The following is a 23,854-nucleotide window of genomic DNA, read 5'->3' as shown; positions in this document are numbered from 1 at the left end:
GAGACACAAAAATAAGAGTCTGCATCTAGAAGAATAAACTGAAGTTACCTCTGCTGCCAAAGACGAGAGCAGAACATGACAGGACTCACGACAGTACAGCTACACTTCATCCACAGCGGAGCACCCACACAGTAGTGGCACCTAACAGGCAAAAGATGGTAGGAAATGCCCGTCCATCTCCTGGGGCGTTAACTCCAATGATGGCATTGAACTGACTTACATCAATCCTTAGGTATAATATTGCTGCATCACTGAACTTATCATATCAATATACAGCACAGGACATCCTAAAAAATGCCCAGATTATTTTTTATTTTAAACAGCTTTTTATATAGACTGCTTTATAACACTCCAAACGATTTCAGCTCTTTATTCAAGATTGGTATTCCTAGCTAAAAGTAGTCACGCCATATGCTCCTCATTGACATGGCTAGCTTATATGATCGCTTTTTAGATCTCGAAAACCCAAAATAAAACACCAAATTTTTATTCACATCTCAGGCATCTGTACTGATCTTCCAATAAATAACTGCAAAAAACAGTAGGAAATAAAGCAAATGGGACAAGGTAAGAAAAAAAAATCACTATCCAAGTCATAAAAACCAAAAGCAGTAAGCAGCACTGAAGGTGTAAGATAAACAGCAAGCAGCAAGACCAGAGGCCGGTTGTCATATGGAAGGATGTGGCAATCCATAAAAGTGTTCAAAGAAAGCAGAGGCAGAAATTGTAATGCTAGAATGAAGAATCACTTGGAAAAGGCACTTCACAAATCGGTTCAAACTGAGAACAGAAACATGAAAATTAGACTAAACCTCAGAAAATATGTTCTACCAGTAAAAATAACTCTAAAGAAAAGAGTAAGAAGCATCATAATCTGGGACTGGACAAAGCTCAGAAGTTTAACAAGTTGTACTATTCAGCAGTAGACTTGTGAAACTATAAAAAGCCTCTACCTCCTGAGAAAAAGCAGAAGAGACACCACACTCCAGTTAGGATACAAGTTACTATTACCATCAGCTTCTGCCACCATTTAAGTATGTTTTTAACTCACATGAAAAGGATCAGGAGTTTCCACACACAAATCACCTTTTCCACCCCTTACCCCAATGAGCCAGAAGCATTTCTGCTTGGATAGGATATTAGAAATGAGGGCACCAATTACCTAAGAAAGGGAGAAGCAAGAGAAGAAAGAAGTGTCAGCATCTTCACAAAAAGCAGCTGAGTAGATTTTAGCTTTTCTCCAACTCAGCACATCCAGAATGAGCTCCCAGCTCTACATGCCCGCAAGCACTAACTCTCACAATCCAGAGTGACTGTTTATAACAGCTCTGCCTCTTATTTAGAGGCTTTCCCTTATATGACACTAGACAGGTTTGGTCTCCCAACTCAAGTGCTGCCAGAGCAGCAATCATTTTGCTTATGGCTTTACTCACAGTTGTGAGGCTGTAGACAGAGATTTGTTACTACAGCTTCCCGCTGTTCTTACCACTGTGGGGCTGACTGCTTTACTTCCCAGTGAAACCCTCTCAAAATTCACTGCAGTGACTGATTTTAAGTTCTTAGCTACAGAGTGGTGCATTTATATTCTGGTCGTAAGTTCTAGCACAGCCTCCAAGTCTGACTTGCAAGCAGACAGTCTCAACTCAAAACACATCAGGACCCAATGGAGGGACAAACAGACACTTGTCACAACCCAAAGCTGCGATAAACATTCACCAGCTGATCAAGTGTTTCTGAACATCTCTACTCAGAAACAAGAGAAGACTGTAATTTCCTTTCTACCATGTCCTCTTCCCCACCACAAAGAGAAGGGAACATCCAAGTAAGAGACTTCCACCTCATGCCTTCAGGCCAAAAGCTGACACGTAGCTGCACCCACCTCCAATTAGGCGGAGGTAGCTGTCGTTGGTCAGAATGGCTTCAGCGTGAAACACCAAGACAGGGATTCTCCTGCAGCCACCACCAGTCCACTTGATACACGGATGATCCCTGAAACGGCAAGACAGTCTGTATAAGCAACTGCCGAGCCTCACACACAGCAGTTACTTACAACGAGGACACACCAATTCTCCATGCTTGTCCACCTAGCCTGTGGGCAGGACACAGGTAAACACACTGTGGGAGAATAACGGAAGACTGGCAAGGAAGACTGCAAACATGCTCAAGTGATTTGAAGCTGGGGTGTAGCAAAATACAAGTATCTTTCTAATTGTTGTCTATCCTTATGGATTTGACTAGTAGAACGTCTGTGTTCAGATGACATAGGCCTGCGATAGATGTAGGGACACCCTACTGAACACGCTTTAGACTTCCTGCCTTGCTGTGGGAAGATCAAAGCACAGTGGTAAACTACATCTGTGTGAATCCCTGAAACACAGGCACAAACAGCAGGTTTGGTGATCCTCTGGCAAGGACCGAGCTCCACGGTCTGCATCCCCACTTGTGTACCTCTGCCGAGGTGCTGCTTTGGGGATCCCCATGTTGGCAAGGCAGGAAAAAGAAATTTAGTCTTTGCATTTTAGCTGCTGTTTTGTGGTTGTTTCTGTGCCCTGCCTATGCTGACTCACACATAACGCTAGACACACTTGGTATTCAGCTATACAGGGAATCTTCCAGATCATCCTCTTTTTAGGTTGGTCTCGCCAGTCTAAGTCGGAGTTCCATTTAATTTGTATTTATTTTGCTGAGTGTAATTTGGGAAAAACCCCATGAGTTTTCACAGCTACAGTTCTCTGGATTTATAGCCTGAAAACAAAAATCTATGATTCAGAATAAACCATAATGGCCAACATCCACACAACCAGACCTTACAACCCAGATTCCAGTCTCAAATTTAAGAACTGCAAATCAGTGCATGCCGCCTGGTTGTAATCCTGGACTCTGAAATGCACAAAAAGGCACTCATGCAGAGTTTGACAGATGAGAACAGGCTTGGCACAACACAACAGATAACTTGTGTGTTCTTCCTTTTTAATTTCTGCTAGATGCAGTGGAATGCAAGCCCAGAATTCAACAACGATGCCCCCAGTCAGTCACTGAAGCTACAGGTTACATACACAATCACTCCTGTCCAAAACAGTACAACTACATTGGGAACTATCACCTCCTCAGAGGAATTAAGGACACAAAAACCATTAAGATCTGTTATATAAAATGCTAAGATCACAGAAAGAAAACCTGTTGACCTTCCTAAGCAAATAAAGCTCAGACTGCTTACTTCTCACTGTGCAAGGAAATGGATCCATGGAAAAGTTAACAGAAAACAGAGACGGAGGAGTTACATAGACACAACTCTATCTACACAGAGAAAAAGAAATACAAAGATTGGCAGAGGTACACAGAAGCATTTGTCCATAAAATGTGCACAATCATTGTCTGCCAAAGGTTTGGAGAAACTACAAAAGACACTTAGAACACAAGAACAGAGATAAAAGGGCAACCTTCTGATGCTAGGACAAGTATTCTTAAGTGTAACCTTGGTCCTCTTACCCAAGTTATTACCATTACCACCCAGACAAATTAATTTTACAGCACTCCCACCATCTCCAAAGAAAAAAGCTTTAAAAAAAGAATGAGCTACTAGGGTGTAGTTAGCTGTTCAGGCTGGAAGGAACCTGAGAAGCTTCCAGAATTTACAGTACAGGCCAAAGCCTTATATAACAGGAAAATGAGCCGAGGCAACGGGAGTTTGTGTTAAGCCTGTCCTGAGGATTTGCAGTAAGGCTCAATCCTCCAGGTGACAGTCATTCATTCCTAGCATGACCCTTGGTCACATGATGCAGACACACTGTTACAAGTACATTCTAGGTGAAGTCATCCGGACCTTTCCATCCACAAGGCTCTGGCAAGTCTGAGCCAGCTACTTGGTATGAAGCAACATTCCTCTAAACATCAAAAAATTAAGATCTGTTATATAAAATCCTATGATCACAGAAAGAAAACCATTACTGCAGTTTGCAGCTGGGCACTCAGTCACAATATGAACCCAAAAGAAAACAAACAGGACATACTAAAGCAAGTCCAGGCAAAACAGAAAAGAGATTCCACTCGGGGAAATTTTTCTTTTTTCTTTAAAATTAATGGAGCGACCCCTTCACAAGCACAGATAAGTTCCTACACATAGACCGAACAAATGTTAGTAATAAGAAGTCCAGGAGTTGAGTTCTCACAAGACCGGTTTTTAAAAAGTTTTTAAAACACTGCACATCAGTCTACTGTACAGTCGATTTCCATTCTCTGCAGCAAAGTAAAAACTAAAACAAAACACTAAAGAAGCAAAAAGAAAGGATGCTCATATCCTTTGCTTTCTTAAACATCATCAGGAAAGTTCCCAGCTCAGGAACACAACCGAGAAAGACCAATGAAACTACGGACTTTAGAGGAGCCAAGGAAGAGCTGCACCTCCAACGCCGATAAATACAGTGGTCTTCTAGGCTACAAAGGCAGCTAGCCTGCTCACTGGCTCGAGGGCCAAACCAACCATCTTCCACTTTATAGATAAGTGGAGAGTAAGGAATGCAACTGTCTTTTCAGACGAGTAAAAATCCTGCAAGAAGCACAAGGAGATAGAAACAGTAGAGAAGTGAGGCTTTTCCTACTTACTCCAGTCCATTTAAAGCTTCCTCCTCCTCCGAGGATGAGCCAGTTTCCTCCAGGTCTCGAGCCATCCCAACTGACATCTCCTCTGAGAGCTTTCATACAGCCTGGCCACAGCAGCCTCTCCGACTCCTTCCTGCAGATTCAAGGGATCCTGCAAGGGCAGTTACCTGCGATAAGGATTAAAAGCACAGCTGAGCAGCGCAGCCGGAGAAACAGGGGAACCGAACTCCCAGCTCCTATCAATACTCATTTCCCACAGGACTATCCACAAGCTGTACATCGCCTCCCAGCCCGGGGAGCACAGGGAGAAGCATCACCTTCCAGCGGGCCATTCCCACCTTCCAGCGGGACATTCCCACAAGGCCGCGCCAGGCCCAGCCCCGGACCAACTCCTGCCTCTGCCCGGCGCCGAGCCTTCCACTCAGCCGGGCACTGCAAGGCCTCCACCGGCCCGGGTACAGCCCTCCGGCCCGGGCGCGCCCGCAGCACGGCCTACCCCGCGGCGGCCGGGCCCAGCGGCCTCAGGAAGAGAAAGAGCGGCGGAAAGCGCCGGAGAGGCCGCCAGCCAACCGCCCCTGGCACTAAGGCCGCAGCTCCACGTACCTGCTCCCGCATCGCCCGCCGCGGGCGGGACACGGCGGCCCGGCAGCCGCAGCCCCTCCCGCCGCTTCCCCGTTACTACAACAACCGGCGGGCGGCTGGCCCGCCTCGCCCGCGCACCCGCCCCGCCCCGCCCCGCCCCCCGCGCGGCGGCCTGGGCCTAGAGGCGGGACCGCCTCCCGGGCGCCCAGGGCTTCGATTGGCGGCGGAGGCCGTCGCGTCAGCGTGGCGCGTGGGTGCAGCGGCGCGCCGCGGCCAATGGGAGCGCTAGGCGGCGGGGCGTGCCGCGGGAGGCGGGCGCGGGAGGGGGCCGGTGGGGAGCGCGGCCCGTAATGGGCGGCGCCGGGCAGCGACGGCGGCCCGGTTCTTGCGGGCGGGTTGTGCGGCGGCCGTGAGGATGAGCCGGTTCCTGAGCGTGCTGCGCAGCTGGCTGGTGATGGTGTCGGTGATCGCCGCCGGCAACACCCTGCAGAGCTTCCGCGACCACAGCTTCCTCTCGGAGAAGCTGTACACCGCCAGCCCCGGCCTCGGTAAGCGGGGCCTGGGGGCCGCCTGCCAGCCGCGGGGGCGTGCGCCTCCCTGGCGGGTCTGGGGGGCGGCCGGCGCGGCGGTGCGTGGTCTCTAAGTGCATCCCCCCTTCTCTGCGCAGTGAACGGGCTGCAGGCTCGAAACTTCGGCGTCTGGACGCTGCTGTCATCGGTGATCCGCTGCCTCTGCGCCATCGACATCCGCAACAGGACGTACGTACGGGAGCGCCGGCGGGAGCCTGCGGTTTGCGGGCCGGTGGCCCCCCGAGCGGCTAGCTCCGAGGGAGCGGGGAGGGCGCTGGGCTGGGCTGAAAGGTGCCCTGAGACCGCGTAAATAGGGGGGTGGGGGGTGGCCACTGCTGCACCCTCCTGCCTCTGCAAAGGGAGCCTGCGCACCGGGGCTCCGGCTCTTTGCTCTGGCAGAAATCGGGAGAACTGGGAACTTGGGGCACACATTTCAGAGCTCCAGCTTGGAAAGCATCTCGCTGCTCTGTTGACATGGCACTGCTGCTCCGTTGACGTGAAGCACTGGCTACTGCTGTGGCCTGACGGATAGGCAGTGCTTCTTTTCCTGTGACAGCTCAGGTAAAGGCTGTGGCAGGGTGAGGAGCCCCTTACAGTGGTCTCAGCCCGCTGCCTTCTCCCATACATGCTCCTCTGGGGCTGAAGACCATGCTCGAGGTGCAGCCTGATGCTGCGGTGGGGGGCACGCCATTTCTCCCTGTGGTAGCAAGTATTTACGAGGGGGATTTCCAGGCAGCCTGATTCTGGGTCTGTGAACACCTGTGTTGGAAGTTGCTAGAACTCACCCTTTTGTCAGTGCCTCCCCCAGCCCCACAGCAGAACTCAGTGTTCACCTAGCCTGCGTGTCCTTGGATTGTCTGGGCTTGTCTGTGGTAGGGAGGTACAGATACTTGATTTTATCTGTTTTTAGGAGGTGGTGGCAATGCCAGTTACCGTGAAGCCAGTTGTTTCTTGCATTTTTTATCTTGCATCTCTTGGACCTGCTCCCTTTGAACAGCTGTGGCCCCTAGAGAGTAGCAGAACACAGGTGGGAACATGTGCTGGGTGATGCAGCCTGGGGGCTGCCAATTCCTGTCGCCCTAGTTCTTATCCAGGTCTCGCCCTCTTTTTGTGTGCGCACATGCTTCTCACTTCACCAGCACCCTACCCTTGCTCTCCCCTCTTCACCGGCTTCCAGGCCAAATAACGCCTGTGACTTTCAATGCACCACTGAACACGCCGCCAGTTCTCCTCTCAGCTGTCGCCCAGGGAGCTTTTGCACTCCACTAGGCAAGGGACGAAGTGCCCTCTGTGCTGCCACAGTGAGGACAGATGGGGCAGCAGCCGTGCTGGTGCACATGCTATGGGCTATATAACTGGCTTCTTTGTGCTCTCCAACAGCCTCTACTACATCACGCTCTTCACCTTCTTTTTGGCCCTTGTTCACTTCCTCTCCGAGGTCTTCATTTACCACACTGCAGCCTTGACAATTGGAATTATGGCACCCCTCATGGTAGCAAGTAAGTGGAACTCGCTCTGCATCCTCCCCCCACAAACTCCCCTTGGAGCTATGACCCATAGGAAAACTCTCCGTGGGGCTAAAAGCTAAGGGAAGGTGTGGTGGGAGGGAATGCCTCATCTCCTGTTTAGTATTTTCAACACAATTCATCCCCTGTCTCCACCACAGGTTTCTCTATCATGGGGATGTTGATTGGCCTGCAGTACCTGGAGGTAGAAGCACTGTCACAGAACAAGAAGAAAAACTGAAGCTGAGGGCCCTGTGTAGGTCAGCATTGTCTCCTAACTTCACTGCCAAACTTCCACTAAAGCTCGGCTGAACTTCTCCAGGACACCAGTTCCACTGGTGGATCATTGTTGGGACTCTGTCAATTGTTCTTCATTACCAAGTGTTTTCTCTTGCCCAGGCAACATTGCAACTGACTGAGCTCAAAGACCAAGCCCCAGAGGAGTCTGTGTCAAAGCTTGTCAGGGGGCGGTTGGTGACTGCCTCCCCGGATGGCCAGCAATGTCTCAGGCGTGCCCAGTGCACTAAGGAATTTTCTCCCAGTATACCTGTGGGGAGGAGGTGTAGAGCTACCCGGGATCCACTGAACGCTTCAGAACGGAAAGAACGAACGCGTGCTGCCCTGGCGCTGCTGTGTAACTTGCATGTCTGTGTTCCTCAGGGGCCATTTCTAATAAATGACAGAAAACTGCAGGGTGCTTTGTCTGTTTTTCTGCTACACTACAGCAGGCAGATGTACAATCTCAGAGCAAACAGCAGTTTGTCCTGTACGTTGCAGGATCGATCATCTCTCTTTACAGCAAACTCACCTTTCCCTGACCTTCCTGCAAAGTTCCAGGTCTGAGCGCTCACATCATGCACGCACACGAACAGAGTTGTTGCAGCTCTTGCTTCCACAACATACTGGTGACAGTAACCTGCATGCAGCATCTGTGAGCAAGGACTGAGCTACCTTTGCAGTGAGCTATAACTACAGAAGACAGAGAAAACAGGAACAGGTTGCTGAGACCTAGATGAAACAATGCCCAAAGCAGATGGGCAGCACACAAAGGTAGGAAGGAACCAGCAGGATCTCCTAGCTGGGAACACGATGTAATGCAGAAGAGAGGAAAAACACGGAAAGAAAAGAGCACAACAGTAGCAGAGCAGAAAGATGATTTTTTTTCCCTTCTGCAAAACATTTCAGGCCATTCAAAAAGCCAGATGCAGACACTTGGAGCTATTTAATATGAATATATCAGGTTTCATTGTACAGTTCAAATATTTTTATTTTATATAAAACCTTCTATTGAAAAGCCATTTTAGACCCCCATCCTCAATCCCAAGCTATCACAGATAGGAATTGAATTTTTTAATGTGTCAAAAGACTGTTCAATTTCACCCAGAAAATGATTTGTAAAAAATGGTGTGTCAGAGGACTACTTTTGTCCATTGCCACCTGGTTGTGGTTTTGGTGTCTGTCCCCTCAAATGACACACACATGATTTGAGGAGTACAAGGACACTTGCTGTATCCACCAGCGGAGGGATGCTAGAAAGGAAGAAGAAGGGATTTCAGGGTCTGTATTTGTGTTTAGAAGATAAACAGCAGCATACAGAGGGGCAGTGTCTATGAGACACAAATGCCAGTAAGAGGGCTTCTCCTGTTCTCTATTAAGCTTCCACAGTGGAGCCGATCTGGATTCCCATCATACTCAAACCCTGCTCTGTGGCTGTGAAGAACACCAGAGCCCTGGCCCAGTTATCTCAATATAACACTTCACAAAAAAATTTACGTAATATTGAAACACACAAAAGGCACTTCATCATTAAGGAGGAAAACACAGTCCTAAGCCCAGGGAGCTTGTGGTCTGACTCCTATTGCTGGTGTACCGAGGGGCTGGGCTTAGGCTGCAGCTTTGACATAAGCTAAAGAACTAGTCCATGCCTCTAGGCAGAAGGAAGCATATTGGTATCTCCCAATTACTCCTAATATATAGGAATATCAGGGCAACCTCAGTGAATTCTGAGCAGAGGTTTATCCAGAGACTAAGAGTGCTTCATCTGGGAAAGCCCCATAATAAAACCAGAGCTGGCAGTGGCAGATGCACTGCTTTGTACTTGCTGGTGATGTGCCGAGGCCTCTACCATCACGTGTGCAACAACAGAGCATCACGGGCACGAAGGCAGAAAGCCAGCTGAAAACTCTTCCAGGGCTGTTCACAGAGCAAGTGTGGTCCAGCTTCTGCATTTCATGTCACAGCTTGCCTGTGAGAGGAGACACAGCCACGTGCAGGGTGCCACCCTCATGCGCTCAAGGCTAGCCTGGAACTATGGCTTTTCCCAGCCTGTGCTCTTTCTCTTTTTCAAGTGTACATGGTGGGGTGGGGGGGGAAGCAGTGGATTTTCCCAACTTTTCCTCCCAAGCAGCGAAGTCTCCAAAACAGCAAGATGCAGAGGTAATAACTAAAGAGTGCAACTCTCTCCTTGTTTTGCTCTTTCACACCCTCCCTCCACAAGCAGTTCACTGGGCGCCTGTCCTGAGGCTGCCCCCTCTGCCATGGTGTGCATGTAACAGGACGGTGTAGGTAGCAAAGATGGGAATGAGGGGGCTTGCATCTCCCAGCTCTGCCGCCTCTCCATTTCATAGCTTTGATTCCTCAAGGACTATGGGATCAGTGTGTGCTTCTGGCATCACTTTCTGCAAGTCAGAGAGAGAAAAACAATATGGTTAGGATCCTGGCTAGCCAGACCCAGGCCTCAGAGAGACCAGCTGGTAATTTACAGCTCCTGCTAGTCTGCAGAAAAATCCCCAGACAAGAATCACCATCCTCAAGGAGTGCACCTGGTTCCCTTCTCCTCTAGACCATTCTAGACAAGGGCTGCTGGGCAGCAGGGCAGAGCAAGGGTCCCTCTTCCCTGAACCTACTTGCTGTAGTCCTCAGACCACAGTTAATTCACAGAAGCTGGGCCAGCCCAGCCAGGTATCAGCCCCACAGCCAGCTCACTGAAGATATTTCACTGTGACACAAGATCAGCCTCAAAGTGGTGAAGCTGCAGGGCCCGTTCCCTGGGCAAGGGAAAGAGCTGGGAGCTCCTCCGCCATGCCATGGGGCAGCGCAGTGTCCCTACAAGCACCAGAAAGAACCTGCATCCTATGCACCCTCAGGAGGCTCAGCACAGCTACTAGCTCCTCTCTGTCCTTACTCTAGTATATCTGAGGGCCTCATCAACTCCCAGACAGATTGCTGGTTCTGCTCATCTTCAAGTCTTTTCATCACCACCCCCCATTCAGGGCTGGCACCCTCTGCCCTGCTTCTTCCCTGTCCCCAGCTTGGACTTAACAGCTGGGATAATTCCACACAGTGGTACAGATAAGGCCTTTTCCAAAGTTCATTACTCATATCTTAAAAAGCCCTAAGAGGCAAACATTCACTTATTCATAAGACAAACAAACTTATGCAGAAATTTTCTGCATAAATCCTATAGAAGAACTAGTCTGATGCCTTGAACCCTCCTACAATTTCTTCCCTTAAGATGGAGGAAGCTGTAGAGTCATTTCCCACACATTTCCCAGAGGAAAAGCAAAGACAACCGAAAACTCCTGCCCAGTTACCACCCTATCCTGGGCTGTATGGAACTGCCAAAACTTTTGCAATTCCAGTTCAGCCTTCTTGGGTGGAGCTTGATGAGCTCCTCTGCTGAGCCTTTCTGGGGTGTGTTAGGATTAAACCCGAAGCTTCTCCTTCCCCCAGGGGATTTTGGATAACGTCTCTTCAAGTTCTGGCTCTGCTTACAATGAGACACCCCAGTTGTCACCGATTCAGAAGACAGCATCATGCAGGCTTGCAAGGGTAAACACGGAGCCTCCCACAGCCTGGGTTCTGAGTTAACTCACTGTGGGGCAAGACTTGACATCTGAGGCAGGAGTCAGAGGTACACAGGACAGAGGTTCACATCCCCACTGCAGTTCAGGAGAAGTTCAGGCAACATGGAAGCAAGAGATAGGAAACAGTTTCATTTTGAGTAGCCTCTTAGACAAACTGCCGGTGAAAACGTTTTACAGAGGTCAGCAGCAAGATCCCAAAGCTGAGGAGTGAGGTCAGGAAAGCTTCAGAGAGATGCCTGGAAGCACAAGCCAGGAAACGCAGAGAGGGAACTCCTACCAGCAGGAGGGGTAGCAGCGTGCATGAAGTAGTGCCAGCGGGAGGAGTAAGAGGAAAGCTGTATTTAGGCTTGGGAAACCCCACCAGAATGCAGCATGGAAGCACTCTGGCAACTCTGAACAGGCTGCCCAAGGACCTCCGGGGTCTAAACAGCTCTCGCCTGCCGTGGAGCTACAGGAACAAAGGTGTAGGAAATCAGGCAGCCTGCAAGGCTCCACCGCCTTGGGAAAGGAAGGCTGCTCTCACAGCCAGGAGTCATGGTACTGGAAAAGGGGATGCCGATGGCCTGCCCATGGCTTTGGAATAGGAGGGAAAGGTTGCTTGCCATACAGTAAGCACAGAAATGGAGCAGGGAAGTTTACGAAGCAGAGGATGGCGTGCACACTTTCTGCTTGCTACACAAGATTCCAGCAGGGGTTTTTTTTATTGGCAGTATTTCACTAGAGAGTAAGCATGCTACAGCTTGCAAGGGACTCCAGTAAGCTCCTGAGGGCTATTAGGGCTTGCCCTCATGCCCTAAGCCAGCCTCTAAATCACGCTGGCCTCGGGAGCAAAAAGCAACATGCTTTTGGGTATTGCACTGAGATCCGTCAGATTCGTCTTTACACCCAGGCAGATGTAAAACCAGCAAAAAAAGGTACTTGGCCCTGATCGAGTCCTGATTTATCCAGAATATGGTTTCAGGACACAGCAGAACTTCAGTCCTGTTTTAAACAAATCACTTACTGTGGCTGTACACCCAGAGCAGGTCCCTGGTCATCCAAATCATCCATTCACAAGTGCTCAGTTCTGCTGGTAGCATAATACTCCAGACAAAAGTTTTTAAATTTTATTACAATTCAAAAACTAGGTCAAAGTCTGAAACCACTTTGTTCCTTACTCTCTGCTATCAAGAATAGGTTCTTCGCAGAAACACACACACAAAAAACTTCAGTTTATCTACCACTGTATAAGAGCAGCACAGAGTAGTCTCAGGTGCCTTCAACACATTAATCACATTTGCAGGTTTCAAAGAGGCCTAGCAAAGCCAAATTTGAACAAAAAGACAGTCCTGCCACTTTGAAATCTTGCACTCTGTATGATAGCTGCTTTCTTAAAAACCTACACAAGCTTATAAGTATTTCCAAGATGCTGCCTAAGACTCTTCTTGAACAACAATACAGGAAGGTTTGCACAGACTGGAAACCAGGAGCAGATGAGCACACAGGCTGAGCACAGCATATTTGTCAGCGTCACATGCATGCTGAATCAACTGACAGACTAGGAAACCTAAAGGCACAATGTTGGAAGGGCTTCAGATGTACTTACAACAAAGGCAACCCACAAAGAGACTCATTATCGTGTAAAACGGGCATTTGATCCAAGCGTCTAGAGATGCAGAAAGCTAACCCTGCTGGCACTCTGGGAACTGAGGCAGACACAAGTGGGAGGATTGCTGGAACCACACTACAGCTTTCTTAATAGAGGACAAGGTGTCCGCGATGCCGTTAGGCTAATTTAGTTCCCACTACAAGTTCCACTAATTGCAACATCTGTTTGATTATAATCATAAGCAGATAAGGGCACTGATAGAAGACAAACTGCTCGTAAACACAAGGTAGGTCCTGCAGGAAGAAGGGAAAACATCCTGCAGTGTGGACACAGTAGCCAAGAGCTCTGACAGGTGCCTGTTGAGAGGCTGTGATTCCTGGACAGAAAGTCCAGGCTGATAAATGCTGATTCTTGCCACTGAAGCTACTGGCTTTAAGTATGGCTTTGCTCTTCTCCCTGCAAAGTCAACAGCTCAGCCAAATTCTAGGCTTTCCATTTTGTCACTGGAAGTCACTACCAGGTGAAAATGGAAGCCCTTTCCCTGTGAGATCAACATGTGGGTTTTTCCCTCGTGTGTTCTTTAATACACTGGGAAATCAGGCTGTTCCACAGTCCTACTCTCCACCAAAGCCACTCAACAGCTGAGCATCCAGCTAAAGATTTTGACAGTTTTCCAATCAGATCTTTTCTGCTTCTTCACCAGGAAGAATCACACCTTGTAGATCAATGCTCTGGATGATGAGCCCCCAGAGGAAACAGTAAGCCAGCTGCCTACCTCTACCGTGGGAGTGCACCTCCACTGGGTCAAGACAGGGGAAGACCCACTGTCATCAACTCCACAGCACTGCATCCTCTGGAAGCTCACATCTGACTCTGCATGTCAGCATTGTCCTTGCAGCAGCCACAGAATCACAGAATGGTTTCAGCTGGAAAAGACCTTTAAGATCACCCAGTCCAACCATTAACCCAGCACTGCCAAGGCCACCTCCAGGGATGGTGACACAACCACCTCCCTGGGCAGCCTGTCCCAATGCCTGACCACCCTTTCAGTGAAGATTTTTCCTAATATCCAATCTGAACCTCCCCTGGTGCAACTTGGGGCTGTTTCCTCTTGTCCTGTCACTTGTTACTTGGGAGAAGAGACGACCCCCACCTAACTGCAACCTCCTTTCAGGCAGCTGTAGAGAGTGACAAGATCCCCCTCAGCCTCCTGCTCTCCAGGCTACAACGACCCCAGTTCCCTCAGCCACCCCTCACAGGACTTGTGCCCCAGCCCCTTCCCCAGCCCCGCTGCCCATCTCTGGACACGCTCCGGCACCTCAATGTCCCTCTTGCAGTGAGGGGCCCAAAACCAAACACAGGATTCGAGGTGCAGCCTCACCAGTGCCGAGCACAGGGCGCCGAGCACTGCCCTGGTCCTGCTGGCCACACTGTTTCAAGCACAAGCCAGGACGCTGTTGGCCGCCTTGGCCACCTGGGCACACTGCTGGCTCCTGTTCAGTGGCTGTTGACCAGCACCCCCAGGTCCTTTCCCCCAGGCAGCTTTCCAGCCGCTCTGCCCCAGCCTGTAGCACTGTGTGGGGTTGCTGTGATCCCAGCGCAGGACCCGGTACTGAGCCTTGTTACACCTCAAACAGTTGGCATCAGCCCATCGGTCCAGCCCGCCCAGAGCCCCCTGCAGAGCCTTCCTGCCCTCCCGCAGGCAACTCGGTGTCATCTGCAAACTTGCTGAGGGTGCACTGGATCCCCTCACCCAGATCGTTGATAAAGATATTGAACAGAACTGGCCCCAACACTGAGCCCTGGGAAACACCACTTGTGACTGGCTGTCCCACAAGCCTTTGGGCCTGGCCACACAGCCACTTTTTTACCCAGTGAATGGTATGCCTGTCCAAGCCATGAGCAGCCAGTTTCTCCAGAAGAATGCCATGGGAAACTGTGTCAAAGGCCTTACAAAAGTCTGGGTAGACAACATCCACAGCCTTTCCCTCATCCGTTAAGCAGATCACCTTGTCACAGAAAGAGATTGGGTTTGCCAAGCAGGACCTGCCTTTCATAAACCCTGGCTGGTTGTCCTGGACAAGCTGTGTGATGGCATTCAAGATGATCTGCTCCATAACCTTCCCAGCCCCAAAGTCAGGCTGACAGGCCTGTAGCTCCCTGGATCCTCCTTCCAGCCCTTCTTGCACGTTTGCTGACTTCCAGTCAACTGGGGCCTCCCCAGTTAGCCAGGACTGGTAATAAATTTGATTGCAAGTGGCTTGGTGAGCTCTTCTGCCAGCTCCCTCAGTGCCCTTGGGTGGATCCCATCCAGCCCCTTGGCCTTGTGTGTGTCTAAGTGGTGCAGCAGGTTGCTAACAGTTTCCCCTTGGATTATGGGAGCTTCATTCTGCTCCCTGTCCCTGTCTTCCAGCTCAGGGGGCTGGGTATCCAGCAAACAACTGGTCTTACTGTTAATGCCTTCTTCGCCTGAGTCTTTATCCTTTGTCCTCATCCTTTGCCACTAGATTTCCACCCCCACCCCCCCCGCCATGTCTGATAAAGGATGGAGATCCTCCCTAGCCCCTCCTTTTGTATCAATGAATTTATAGAAACATTTTTTTATTGCTTTTACAGCAGTAGCCAGATTAAGTTCTAGTTGGGCTTTGGCCCTTCAAATTTCACGACATTGTTGTAGTCCTCTTGAGTTGCCTGCCCCTTCTTCCAAAGGTCATAAATTCGCCTTTTTTCCCTGAGTTCCAGCCAATGCTCTCTGTTCAGCCAGGCTGGCTTTCTTCCCCACCAGCTCCTCTTCCATCCATCATGAGGATGTCCTGCTCCTGCGCCTTTCAGATTTCCTTCTTGAAGCCTTCCTGGACCCTTCAGGACTGCCTCCCCAGGGACTCTGTCAGCCAATCTCCTAAACAGGCCAAAGCCTGCCCTCTGGAAGTCCAAGGCGACATTTCTGCTGACCCCCTCCTCCAGGAATCAAAAACTCTTATCATTTTGTGATCGCCGGGCCCAAGACAGCCTCCAACCACCAAATCACCCACAGGTCCTCCTCTGTTCACAAAAAGCAGGTCCAGCCGGGCACCTTCCCTAGTTGGCTCCCTCACCAGCTGTGCCAAGAATTTATCTTCCACACACTCCAGGAACCTCCTAGACTGTTTCTTCTCTCTGTACGGTATTTCCAGCAGACATCTGTTAAGTTGAAGTCCCCCGTGAGAACAAGGGCTGGTGACTGTGAGACTTCTCCCAGCTGCTTATTGAGTATTTCATCTGTCTCTTCTTCCCAGTTGGGTAGTCTACAGCAGACTGCCACCATGATATCTGCCTGGTTGGCCTTCCTCCTGATTCTCACCCATAAACATTCAACCCTAATGTCACCATCATTGAGCTCTCGACAATAAAAACACTTCCTGACATACAGGGCTACGCCACCATCTCTCCTTCCTCACCTATCCCTTCTGAAGAGTTTATAGCCATCCACTGCAACATTCCAGTTGTACAAGTCATCCCACCACGTTTCTTTGATGGCAACTATACCATAGTTTTCCTGCTGCACAAGGGTTTCCAGCTCCTCCTGTTTGTTGCTCGTGCCACATGCACTGGTGTAGACATTCACTTGGGCTATCTATCCCACCACCTTCATGGGGGGAGAAGCCCTAACTCCTACACAACCATTCTCAGGTGTTTCCACGGTTTCTAACACATCAATAACCCTTTGTGTCTCTGCTGCTGTGCGGATCTCCATCCTCTACCCCCACTGAAATGGCAGACCAAAGGACCTTGCTACCACACTGTCCCTCAAACATGGGGGCCGCACACCAAGGTTTACCTCTAGCAAGCCTGGTTTCATCCCTTTCCCCCTTCAAATCTAGTTTAAAGCTCTTTCAGTGAACCCTGCTAATGCCTGGGCAAAGATAGCTTTCCTACTTTGAGACAGGTACACCCCACCTGTTGCCAGCAGGCCTGGTGTCATGGAAACCAATCCATGACCAAAAGAACCAAAATTCTACCCGTGACACCAGGCTCGAAGCCAGGTATTGATCCGCTGGCTCTTTCTGTTTCTTCACCCATCATTCCCGGCAACTGGAAGGACAGAGGAGAACACTGCTTGTGCTCCTGATCCCTTAACCAGCCATCCCAAGGCCCTCAAGTCTCTTGATTGCCCTCAGACTTCTTGTTGCAACTTCGTCACTGCCTACCTGAAAAATCAGTAATGGGTAATAATCTGAGGGCCATACAAGGGCAGGAAGGTTTTTTTTCACATCTTTAACCTAGGCCTCAGGGAGGCAGCAGATTTCCCCAAGAATGGGCTTTCTGTTCCCTTCAGAAGGGACTCTCCTGTTACAACGACCTTTTTTTCTTTATGGAAGCAGTTTTGACACAGGGCATACGCAGCAATATGCCTGAGCCTCGCAGTGTCTATTTTGCAACTGGGATGTCAGTGGTAACACTGGCAACTGTACCAAACTAGGTCTGCTAACAAACGTGATGACATAAACTTCAGCCATCAAAAAAATACCAGCATACCCCAAGCAGGCTCGCCCAGCTCATGCAGCTACATCTTCTCAACTACTAACTCCCAAATCAAAACCACACGTGTACCCTGCTAAAATTGCCACAGACTGCAGCACGGAGACAGCTTCAGAAGCATTCAGCCTGGAGTCGGATCTTTCCCTGCCCATGGGACTTTTCCTCACATTTGCACAAAAGGGCCGCAGCTTCACGCTCCCTGTAACACACGCTCTAGTCTTAGCAGTATTAACGCTGTTTTTGCCAACAGACTCACTCTGCTTTTTCCTGTTAGTCCTGTTGGCTGTGGCCCTAAGTGATACACACACTCAATGAACACCTTGACAAGCAAAGGGTAATGTAGTTAACTTGGCAGATTAGCCAGTGAGTGCAAAGCAGAAGGCAGTGAGTAATAAAGCGTTACACCCTGAGCAACAGCTGAGAAAATGTCAAGTGCCATTGAGATTCACAGATCAGCAAGCACAGAGCTTTACGATTTTCAGGTATTCTTATACCAAAAGGCACCAACCCAATGACTCTGTTATTACTAGATGTTTTTAAACTTCCTTCTTGAAGCTGGCCATGCGCCCTGGCTGTAATCAAAGCCAGACTCTTCTATAGGGCTCCTGGTATCACTCCAGCTATGAATCTGGACTGTAAAAGTAATGTCAGAGAAGAGTCTCCAAACACCTGTAACTCCTCTCCTCAGTAACTCCCTGACAATTCCATTCTCCATCTGCTCCAGCGCCAGGCTTTGGCTTTGCCTTGCTGCACCTAATTGAATCCCTATGGCCCTGTCTGACATAAGTCTGGTGGGATCTCCACTCTGTTCTTGAAAGCTGTCTTGTCTTTCCTCTCAGATGGGCATCTGAGAAGGTCAGAAAGATTCTCAGTACTCTACAGCCATTGCTGTCACCCCAGAAGTGCCATTGGCTTGGTGCCTGCGCCACCTGTGAGTGTTCAGAGAAGCAGATTAGTGCGATTTTCCTACCTTTGTGTATGAGCTAGTGAGCAGGAATGGGAATTGATGGGGTTAGGGTTACAAGCTACAGTCCCGTAATCCGTGAGCTGATTGCTGCCTTGGAGTCTCTGTAACAACAGCCAGAAGTCACCATCCCAGAAAAGATGGAGGCAAGTAGGGAGGGAAATAAGAGGAACAGGCAAAGGAAGAAACCAGTAGTCACCCAAGCATGTGAGGCAGCTGTGCCATGCAGAAAAGCTCCAGTACCTGACTCTATCAGAGCTCTTCACGAAGGCAGCACATAATGCCCAAGCCCAGCTGGCTGCTCCCCTGATTGCATTAGCACAGGACATCAGGTTCAGCCCACCTTCAGCTGGCTGAGCACCCGGGGTTGTTTGTTGAGCTTGAGAAGTACCCAGGTGAGTTCAGCCACATGGAGGCCATGTTTGGGGGAGCGATGGGGTGTCCCTTATGCCCTCCTCAGAGAATGTATCAAAACGGACTAGTCTTTACCCCTGCTCAGCTTAGCTAAGTGTGTTCCAGTTACCCCCATTGACACCAGGATTCTGGGAGAGCAGCTGTCTTTAACTTGGTCCCGTAGAACATGATGCTCACCACTGCTAAAATCAGCCAAAGCTGTAAGCCTCAGAGCAGAAAAAAAAGCAGGAGTTCTTTTTAAGTTATGACAACGAGGGGAGCCTCCTTTACCCAAACTGAATACATTGTACAGCCTTTCCCCACCCACCCCCTCCCCTTCCCCCATCTAGTCTGGAATTATATATGCAAGAACTACTCAAGGCAGCATCAATTCCCTTTACTTCTCCTACCCTCTGCATCTGTGCTCAGACAGTTCAGTAAAAATAAATAAAAAATAAAAGCAAAATAAAAATAAAACCCCCCATATATTTTGTAATTGAAAATCCACCTTCCTGGGCAGCTGTTGGAGCAGAGCTGCTTCTTGGACCTTCTGGTCTCTCTCCAGATTGGACTGGTTAGATTATCTGGAGGAAGGCAGCACTGTCTTCTGAAAAGAACTGACTCGAGCCAGCAGAGAACCGAGCTTATGCACTTTGCTAGTCATGGTCGCTGATGGCTTCATGAACCTTGAGTGGATGTCTCTGCTAACATCCTAGAAGAGGAGCCCAGAGCAATAAGGAAGAGAGCCTCAACAACCATGCCCTTTCCCTGCAGGGAGAGGTTCTAAGAGTATCCACTGCAACTAGTTTACCAGAGGCCCTCTCCCACATGCAAACAGCTGCATTTATCGCACAGCGTGCCACAGGGACATCACACCCCAAGCTCTGGTGTGCACATATGCACTAGCAGCCTTGTCGGCAGCACTGCACAGTGTGGGGAGCCAGGCTGCTCAAGCCCTCATTTGGGCTTTGCCACCTAGCTTCCTCCAGGTCCATACACTGAACCCCACTTGGCGGCTGAGGACAGAGAATAAGAGGAACAACCCGCCTCCCTAGGGGCCTGGAAGAATAGTTACCCAGCTCTAAACAAGGGCAAAGCACTGGAGGGCTCAGTGCATTATCAGGGGAGAGAAGCAAGCACAGCACTGCCGTACATCTGTCCCTAGTCAAGACAAAGATGTGTGAAGCCCTGCGGACTCGCAAAGGACCAGAGCTTACAGATTCTGCATGACGTTAACAGAAAGCAAACAAAGGCCCTGGTGGCTGGCAGAGCTGGGACTACAGCCACCTGTCTGAAATGCCAACAAGGAGCTTCCCCACAGGCTGGGCAAGAAGTAGTGGGATAAGAGGGCCACAGCTGCAATCGTAACGGAAAGGGCCAGCCCTGTTCCTAGAAAGGAGAGAGGCTGGGTGTTGTCCTGAGCTAATATCAGGGGCACGGCAGGGATTCAAGACAGGGTTTACTCACCGTCTGTTCATTATCCAAATTGGCCTGCTGTCTTCGGAGATCAGCCTTAATGAATGCTGGGACAGAGGGAGGAACAGATATGTGAAGTCAGTTAAGTCACAGTGCAGAGCCCAAATCAATTTCACCAGGACTCAAAGGGGCAGCAGAAGCCCCAGAGGAGGTAGGAACACATTGTGGTGAGCAAGGGAAACCACTCTCCTGGATGAGGCAGACAGCACTTCTGAAACAGGCAGGACAGACTCCTTATATACCTCCAGCATGTAGAAGGTGTGTCTTTGAGACCTCGGCCAGCAGCCAGAGCAAGAAGTGTTAGATGTTCTTTGTAACACAGACTAGATGCTTGAAGAAGCACAGCAGCATTGCTATGGGACTACTGTGTGGGTCCTGCCCTCTCCTGCAGGTACCACTATGCACAAAAGACCGCCAATTCATATGCCAAACCCAAAGGGAAGAGTCACAGCAGAGGAACAATTTAATTTGTTGATTTTTGAATAAATTGAAAATTTTAATTACCTGTCATAATGGTCCCCAGGAACAGGAAGGAACAAAGAAGGAGGTTTCCTTCACTCGGCCCAAAGTGATCCATGATTTGCCCTTGGCCAATGGTGAAGGCAATACCAAAAATCTACAAACAAAGGCAATGTCAAGCTGTACTGTTATTATAAAGCAGCCTGAACAACTTCCCAGCTTTACCAAAGTATCAGAGCATTCAGGCAGGCCAAGCAGTTGGCCTAGCGAGGCTAAAGGGTGGTTATAACCACATCCAGAGGCACCTCCTTGCAGCTGATAGGAAGACATGTGACCCTTAAGGCTGGAATCCCATCTCTCAGTGGAGAAAAGCCAGGTCCCAGAGTGTTAGGAGCAACGTTGGAAAAGGCAAGGATGACTAGCATCCCGATAGATTTTCCTAAGCAGAAACTGAATGGGTGCCAGTAGAGAAATGCCATGAGGAACATCATTCAAAAAGCCAGGTCCCGGGGTGCATAGACCTGCAGTACATTACAATAGTCATGCACAAGACATAGGAGTTCAAGCCTGGGAACTATAGGCAGAGAGATTAAATCATAAAGAGGCAAGCAAAGTGAAAACACCTACCTGTGCTGAGACATTAAGGAGCCCTGATGATGTTCCTTCCGATTCTGGGTATGTCAACTCTGCAGCAAACTCAAAGCCCAGGGGAAGGTATCCTGTCATGAAAAACCTGTAAAGAAACACGGAGAAAGGAAGACTCAGCAACTGTCTGAAGGAAGACTGAAGAGGCACAGTATAGCCCATATCCTTTTTGGGATGCTTCACTGACTGCACAGGATGTGTCCCCTAGCATTGTCATAATCTGGGCAGTGGTCTGACTCCCTCACCATGGCACCCTCTCCTACCCAGAAATACTTTTGCCCACAGCCTCAAGGCACAGAGCCAGGCCAGCAGGGAGCTGCTGATTGCTGCAAGAACAAGGCATTAAAAGCAGCATCTTCCACAAGTAACTCTAAGGGGCATCAGCCCCAGCATGGTCAAACAGCCACCCAGGCCCACATGCTTTTTAGTCCTGCCCATTGGTCATCTCTGGGGCTTTGGTACCACTTGCCTTCCCAAATGCTTTCACTTGATTACCTGGAACATTTAGGGCAGCCGCAGCTGAGCAGGGCCATACTAATGTCCCTGACTAATGAAACACAAGAGGGAGATGGGAAGAGCAGGTCATTTTGTCCTTAAACCATGCAGGAGCCACACACAGGTTACAGCTCTCCCCAATCCTTCCTGCACCATGACCTCTGCCTCCCTGCTCACCCCCTAGCAGCTCGCATGTAGAGGAAAGCAGCCTGCATGTGAACTTACCCCAGTATGCCTGCAGTCACAAAGACCACCCAGAGGTGTCCTAAGCTCAGAGTGAAGGTGTAGACTATCATTCCCATGAAAGACATGATATAGACAACTAGCGTTGTCTGTCTGCAAGGAAAAGCAGAGTCAGGGTTTTATTTAGTCCAGTCCTCCTTTTTGCCCACAAATCTTGGTATAGTTTGCAGCACATGGTTTAAAGAAAAATAAAAACTAAAAAAAGCGGCACAGTGCTCTGACACCCTTACCCCAGACAGAGGAACTGGACTGACAGAGAGCACAGAAAGGCCTGCACACACAGCAGGGCAACAGGAGAAGCAGGAACAGGACCTAGGAGTTTTAACATCCCTACCTCATGACCGGGGCCTTTGCTCCCTGTGGGGTCAGGGCATCACATCTATAAGGAGGCACCTATGAGGCAGCCAAGAAGCTGAGATCCTACCATGGGCTGCATGTCCCTGGTCACATACTGTACATACCTCTTGAGGGGGAGAACAAGAGCCAAATAAAGAGATCACTAATCTTTCTTGGGCACTCTCTGTACTATAACCAGTTGAACACACTTACTTATAAGCAGGAGCCAAGGGGATTGAGCACTTCCAAGCAGGAAAGCAAAGGGAAGAAGTGCCAATGTTTCAGTGCTATCCAAAACACCTTTCATTGCTGCTCCTTTCTGTGTTTAAACTGCCTACTGTACTTAGAGAGGTGATTTGCAAGCCATGTTGCTCTCGCAGCCTCACACCCAAGCCACAGGAGCGTTGAGCAGGGCTAGTGCCAGTTCCATGGCCAACAGGAGCTGAGCCACGAGCTCTTGTCTCTGGGCAGAGGGGACAAAGAAATCCCATGCCCAGAAATCATGCCAGGCAAATCCTGGGAACTGACAGACCTGCAGTCTGGCCACAGTGAGGAACGTCAGTCAGCTCAGTACTGTGCAACACATGCAGCAGCCCAGGCCAACATTACCAGAACTGAAAAGTTAGCAGTTGTCATCCCTGAGTAGATGCCAAGAGAACCCTTGCCACATAGGAAGGAAGGAAAAGGTAAACACTTTACCTGACTGAAATTCCACCAGGATCTAAAAAGCAGAACAGTTACCAGAGCTGACAAAACTTTTTGGCCATCATCTTTTAGGAAGAAGTTAAATGTATAACCACAAGCTATTTGTGTACTTTCTACCGTATTTAATCTTAATCCATTAAAGAATGTGTTTCGTATCAGTTCCTAGAATGCTACTAAAGCAGCTAGACCTCAAATTTTTAACTTTGTTTCCTCCTTTTTAATGCAAGTGGCCACTGTCAAAAATCCAACCCCAAACAAGCAGCTAGTTTTATATTGTGTAATAAAATGTTTCCAGTACACTGAAATACTACAGATAAAACCAGAATGTTCCAGCTAAGGTTGTGTCCTCCCTCACTGCTGCAATGAAGTCAGCAAGGCTCATGCTCATATGTCAAGTCTTACCCAAATACAGGCTTAGCAGCTAATTTCAGACTTCAACTATCGATCCATGCTTGCAAAGGTTCACCAGACACATTTAAGGTATTGAAAGGCTAAACAACATTTTGCTGTAACAACTAATTTTGTTTTGTAATAAAGTGGTAGGCAAATTCCTTAACCTCCAATACTGTTACTTCTAGAATGTGTTCTTTCCAATGCTTTCATGGAGGAAAAAAGTCATCTGTGAAGGCAGCATAGAGAGGCTTTTATTTCTGCTATAACCCATTCTAGAGCTGCTACGTGGCCAACACGCAGCCTGGAGGCTGCAGAAGAAGAGATGAAAGACTGACAGAGGAGTTAAGGAACAGCCCCAGAAAGAGAAGCAGGTAAAAGCCTTTTTCTGCTCAATACAGGTTCCTCAGATATCTCTGATGAGTTCTTATGTCTCCCATCTCTTAACAAGTAGCTGTGGAGGAAAACTGCTGACTAGGTAAGGGGCTCAAGGCCAGAATTACAGCTCCCTGTGGGCTGCA

The 23,854-nt window shown here is 49.3% G+C and overlaps 3 protein-coding genes across 16 annotated transcripts in view; 1 reads left to right on the top strand and 2 right to left on the bottom strand.

Moving 5' to 3' along the window:
- The window catches only part of TTLL5 (tubulin tyrosine ligase like 5), a 133,204-nt gene extending 127,869 nt beyond the window's left edge, over positions 1-5,335 (bottom strand). For 7 of the 9 annotated variants that reach the window (XR_008733161.1, XR_008733162.1, XM_055716166.1 and 4 more), the window contains exons 1-3: positions 5,203-5,322; positions 4,603-4,750; positions 1,880-1,989 (exon numbers count right to left, since the gene is read on the bottom strand). Coding sequence is in view for 6 of the 9 variants with exons in the window: in XM_055716166.1 (XP_055572141.1) it covers positions 1,880-1,989; positions 4,603-4,679 (187 nt within the window). In the remaining 3 variants the exon portion in view is untranslated. Of the gene's footprint in view, positions 1-1,086; positions 1,163-1,879; positions 1,990-4,602; positions 4,767-5,202 lie in introns of those variants that run through there. The other 2 variants (XM_055716167.1, XM_027812565.2) reach the window with 2 other exon arrangements.
- A 159-nt stretch (positions 5,336-5,494) lies between these two features.
- ERG28 (ergosterol biosynthesis 28 homolog) lies at positions 5,495-7,947 on the top strand. 2 transcript variants are annotated; one of them, XM_055717188.1, is made up of 5 exons: positions 5,495-5,729; positions 5,849-5,939; positions 7,131-7,249; positions 7,417-7,515; positions 7,655-7,947. In XM_055717188.1, exons 1-4 carry the CDS (start codon positions 5,597-5,599, stop codon positions 7,494-7,496), a joined length of 423 nt encoding a protein of 140 aa, XP_055573163.1. In that variant the 5' UTR covers positions 5,495-5,596; the 3' UTR covers positions 7,497-7,515; positions 7,655-7,947. The 2 variants fall into 2 exon arrangements, with proteins under 2 accessions (XP_055573163.1, XP_055573162.1); XM_055717187.1 differs by having other exon boundaries at positions 5,496-5,729; positions 7,417-7,947.
- A 549-nt stretch (positions 7,948-8,496) lies between these two features.
- FLVCR2 (FLVCR heme transporter 2) overlaps positions 8,497-23,854 on the bottom strand; it is a 41,485-nt gene continuing 26,127 nt past the window's right edge. Inside the window, exons 6-12 of one of the 5 annotated variants that reach the window (XM_027812558.2) lie at positions 21,885-21,995; positions 21,147-21,252; positions 20,565-20,676; positions 20,052-20,107; positions 18,198-18,295; positions 11,131-11,196; positions 8,497-9,933 (exon numbers count right to left, since the gene is read on the bottom strand). In XM_027812558.2, coding sequence (XP_027668359.2) covers positions 11,163-11,196; positions 18,198-18,295; positions 20,052-20,107; positions 20,565-20,676; positions 21,147-21,252; positions 21,885-21,995 — 517 coding nt within the window. In that variant the 3' untranslated portion in view covers positions 8,497-9,933; positions 11,131-11,162. The other 4 variants (XM_014284151.3, XM_027812560.2, XM_014284152.3 and 1 more) reach the window with 4 other exon arrangements.

Source organism: Falco cherrug, chromosome 7, assembly GCF_023634085.1.
Source record: "Falco cherrug isolate bFalChe1 chromosome 7, bFalChe1.pri, whole genome shotgun sequence".
NCBI classification, from domain to species: Eukaryota; Metazoa; Chordata; class Aves; order Falconiformes; family Falconidae; genus Falco; species Falco cherrug.
The sequence above is the reverse complement of the archived record's forward strand: the minus strand, read 5'-3'. Positions and strand labels throughout refer to the sequence as shown.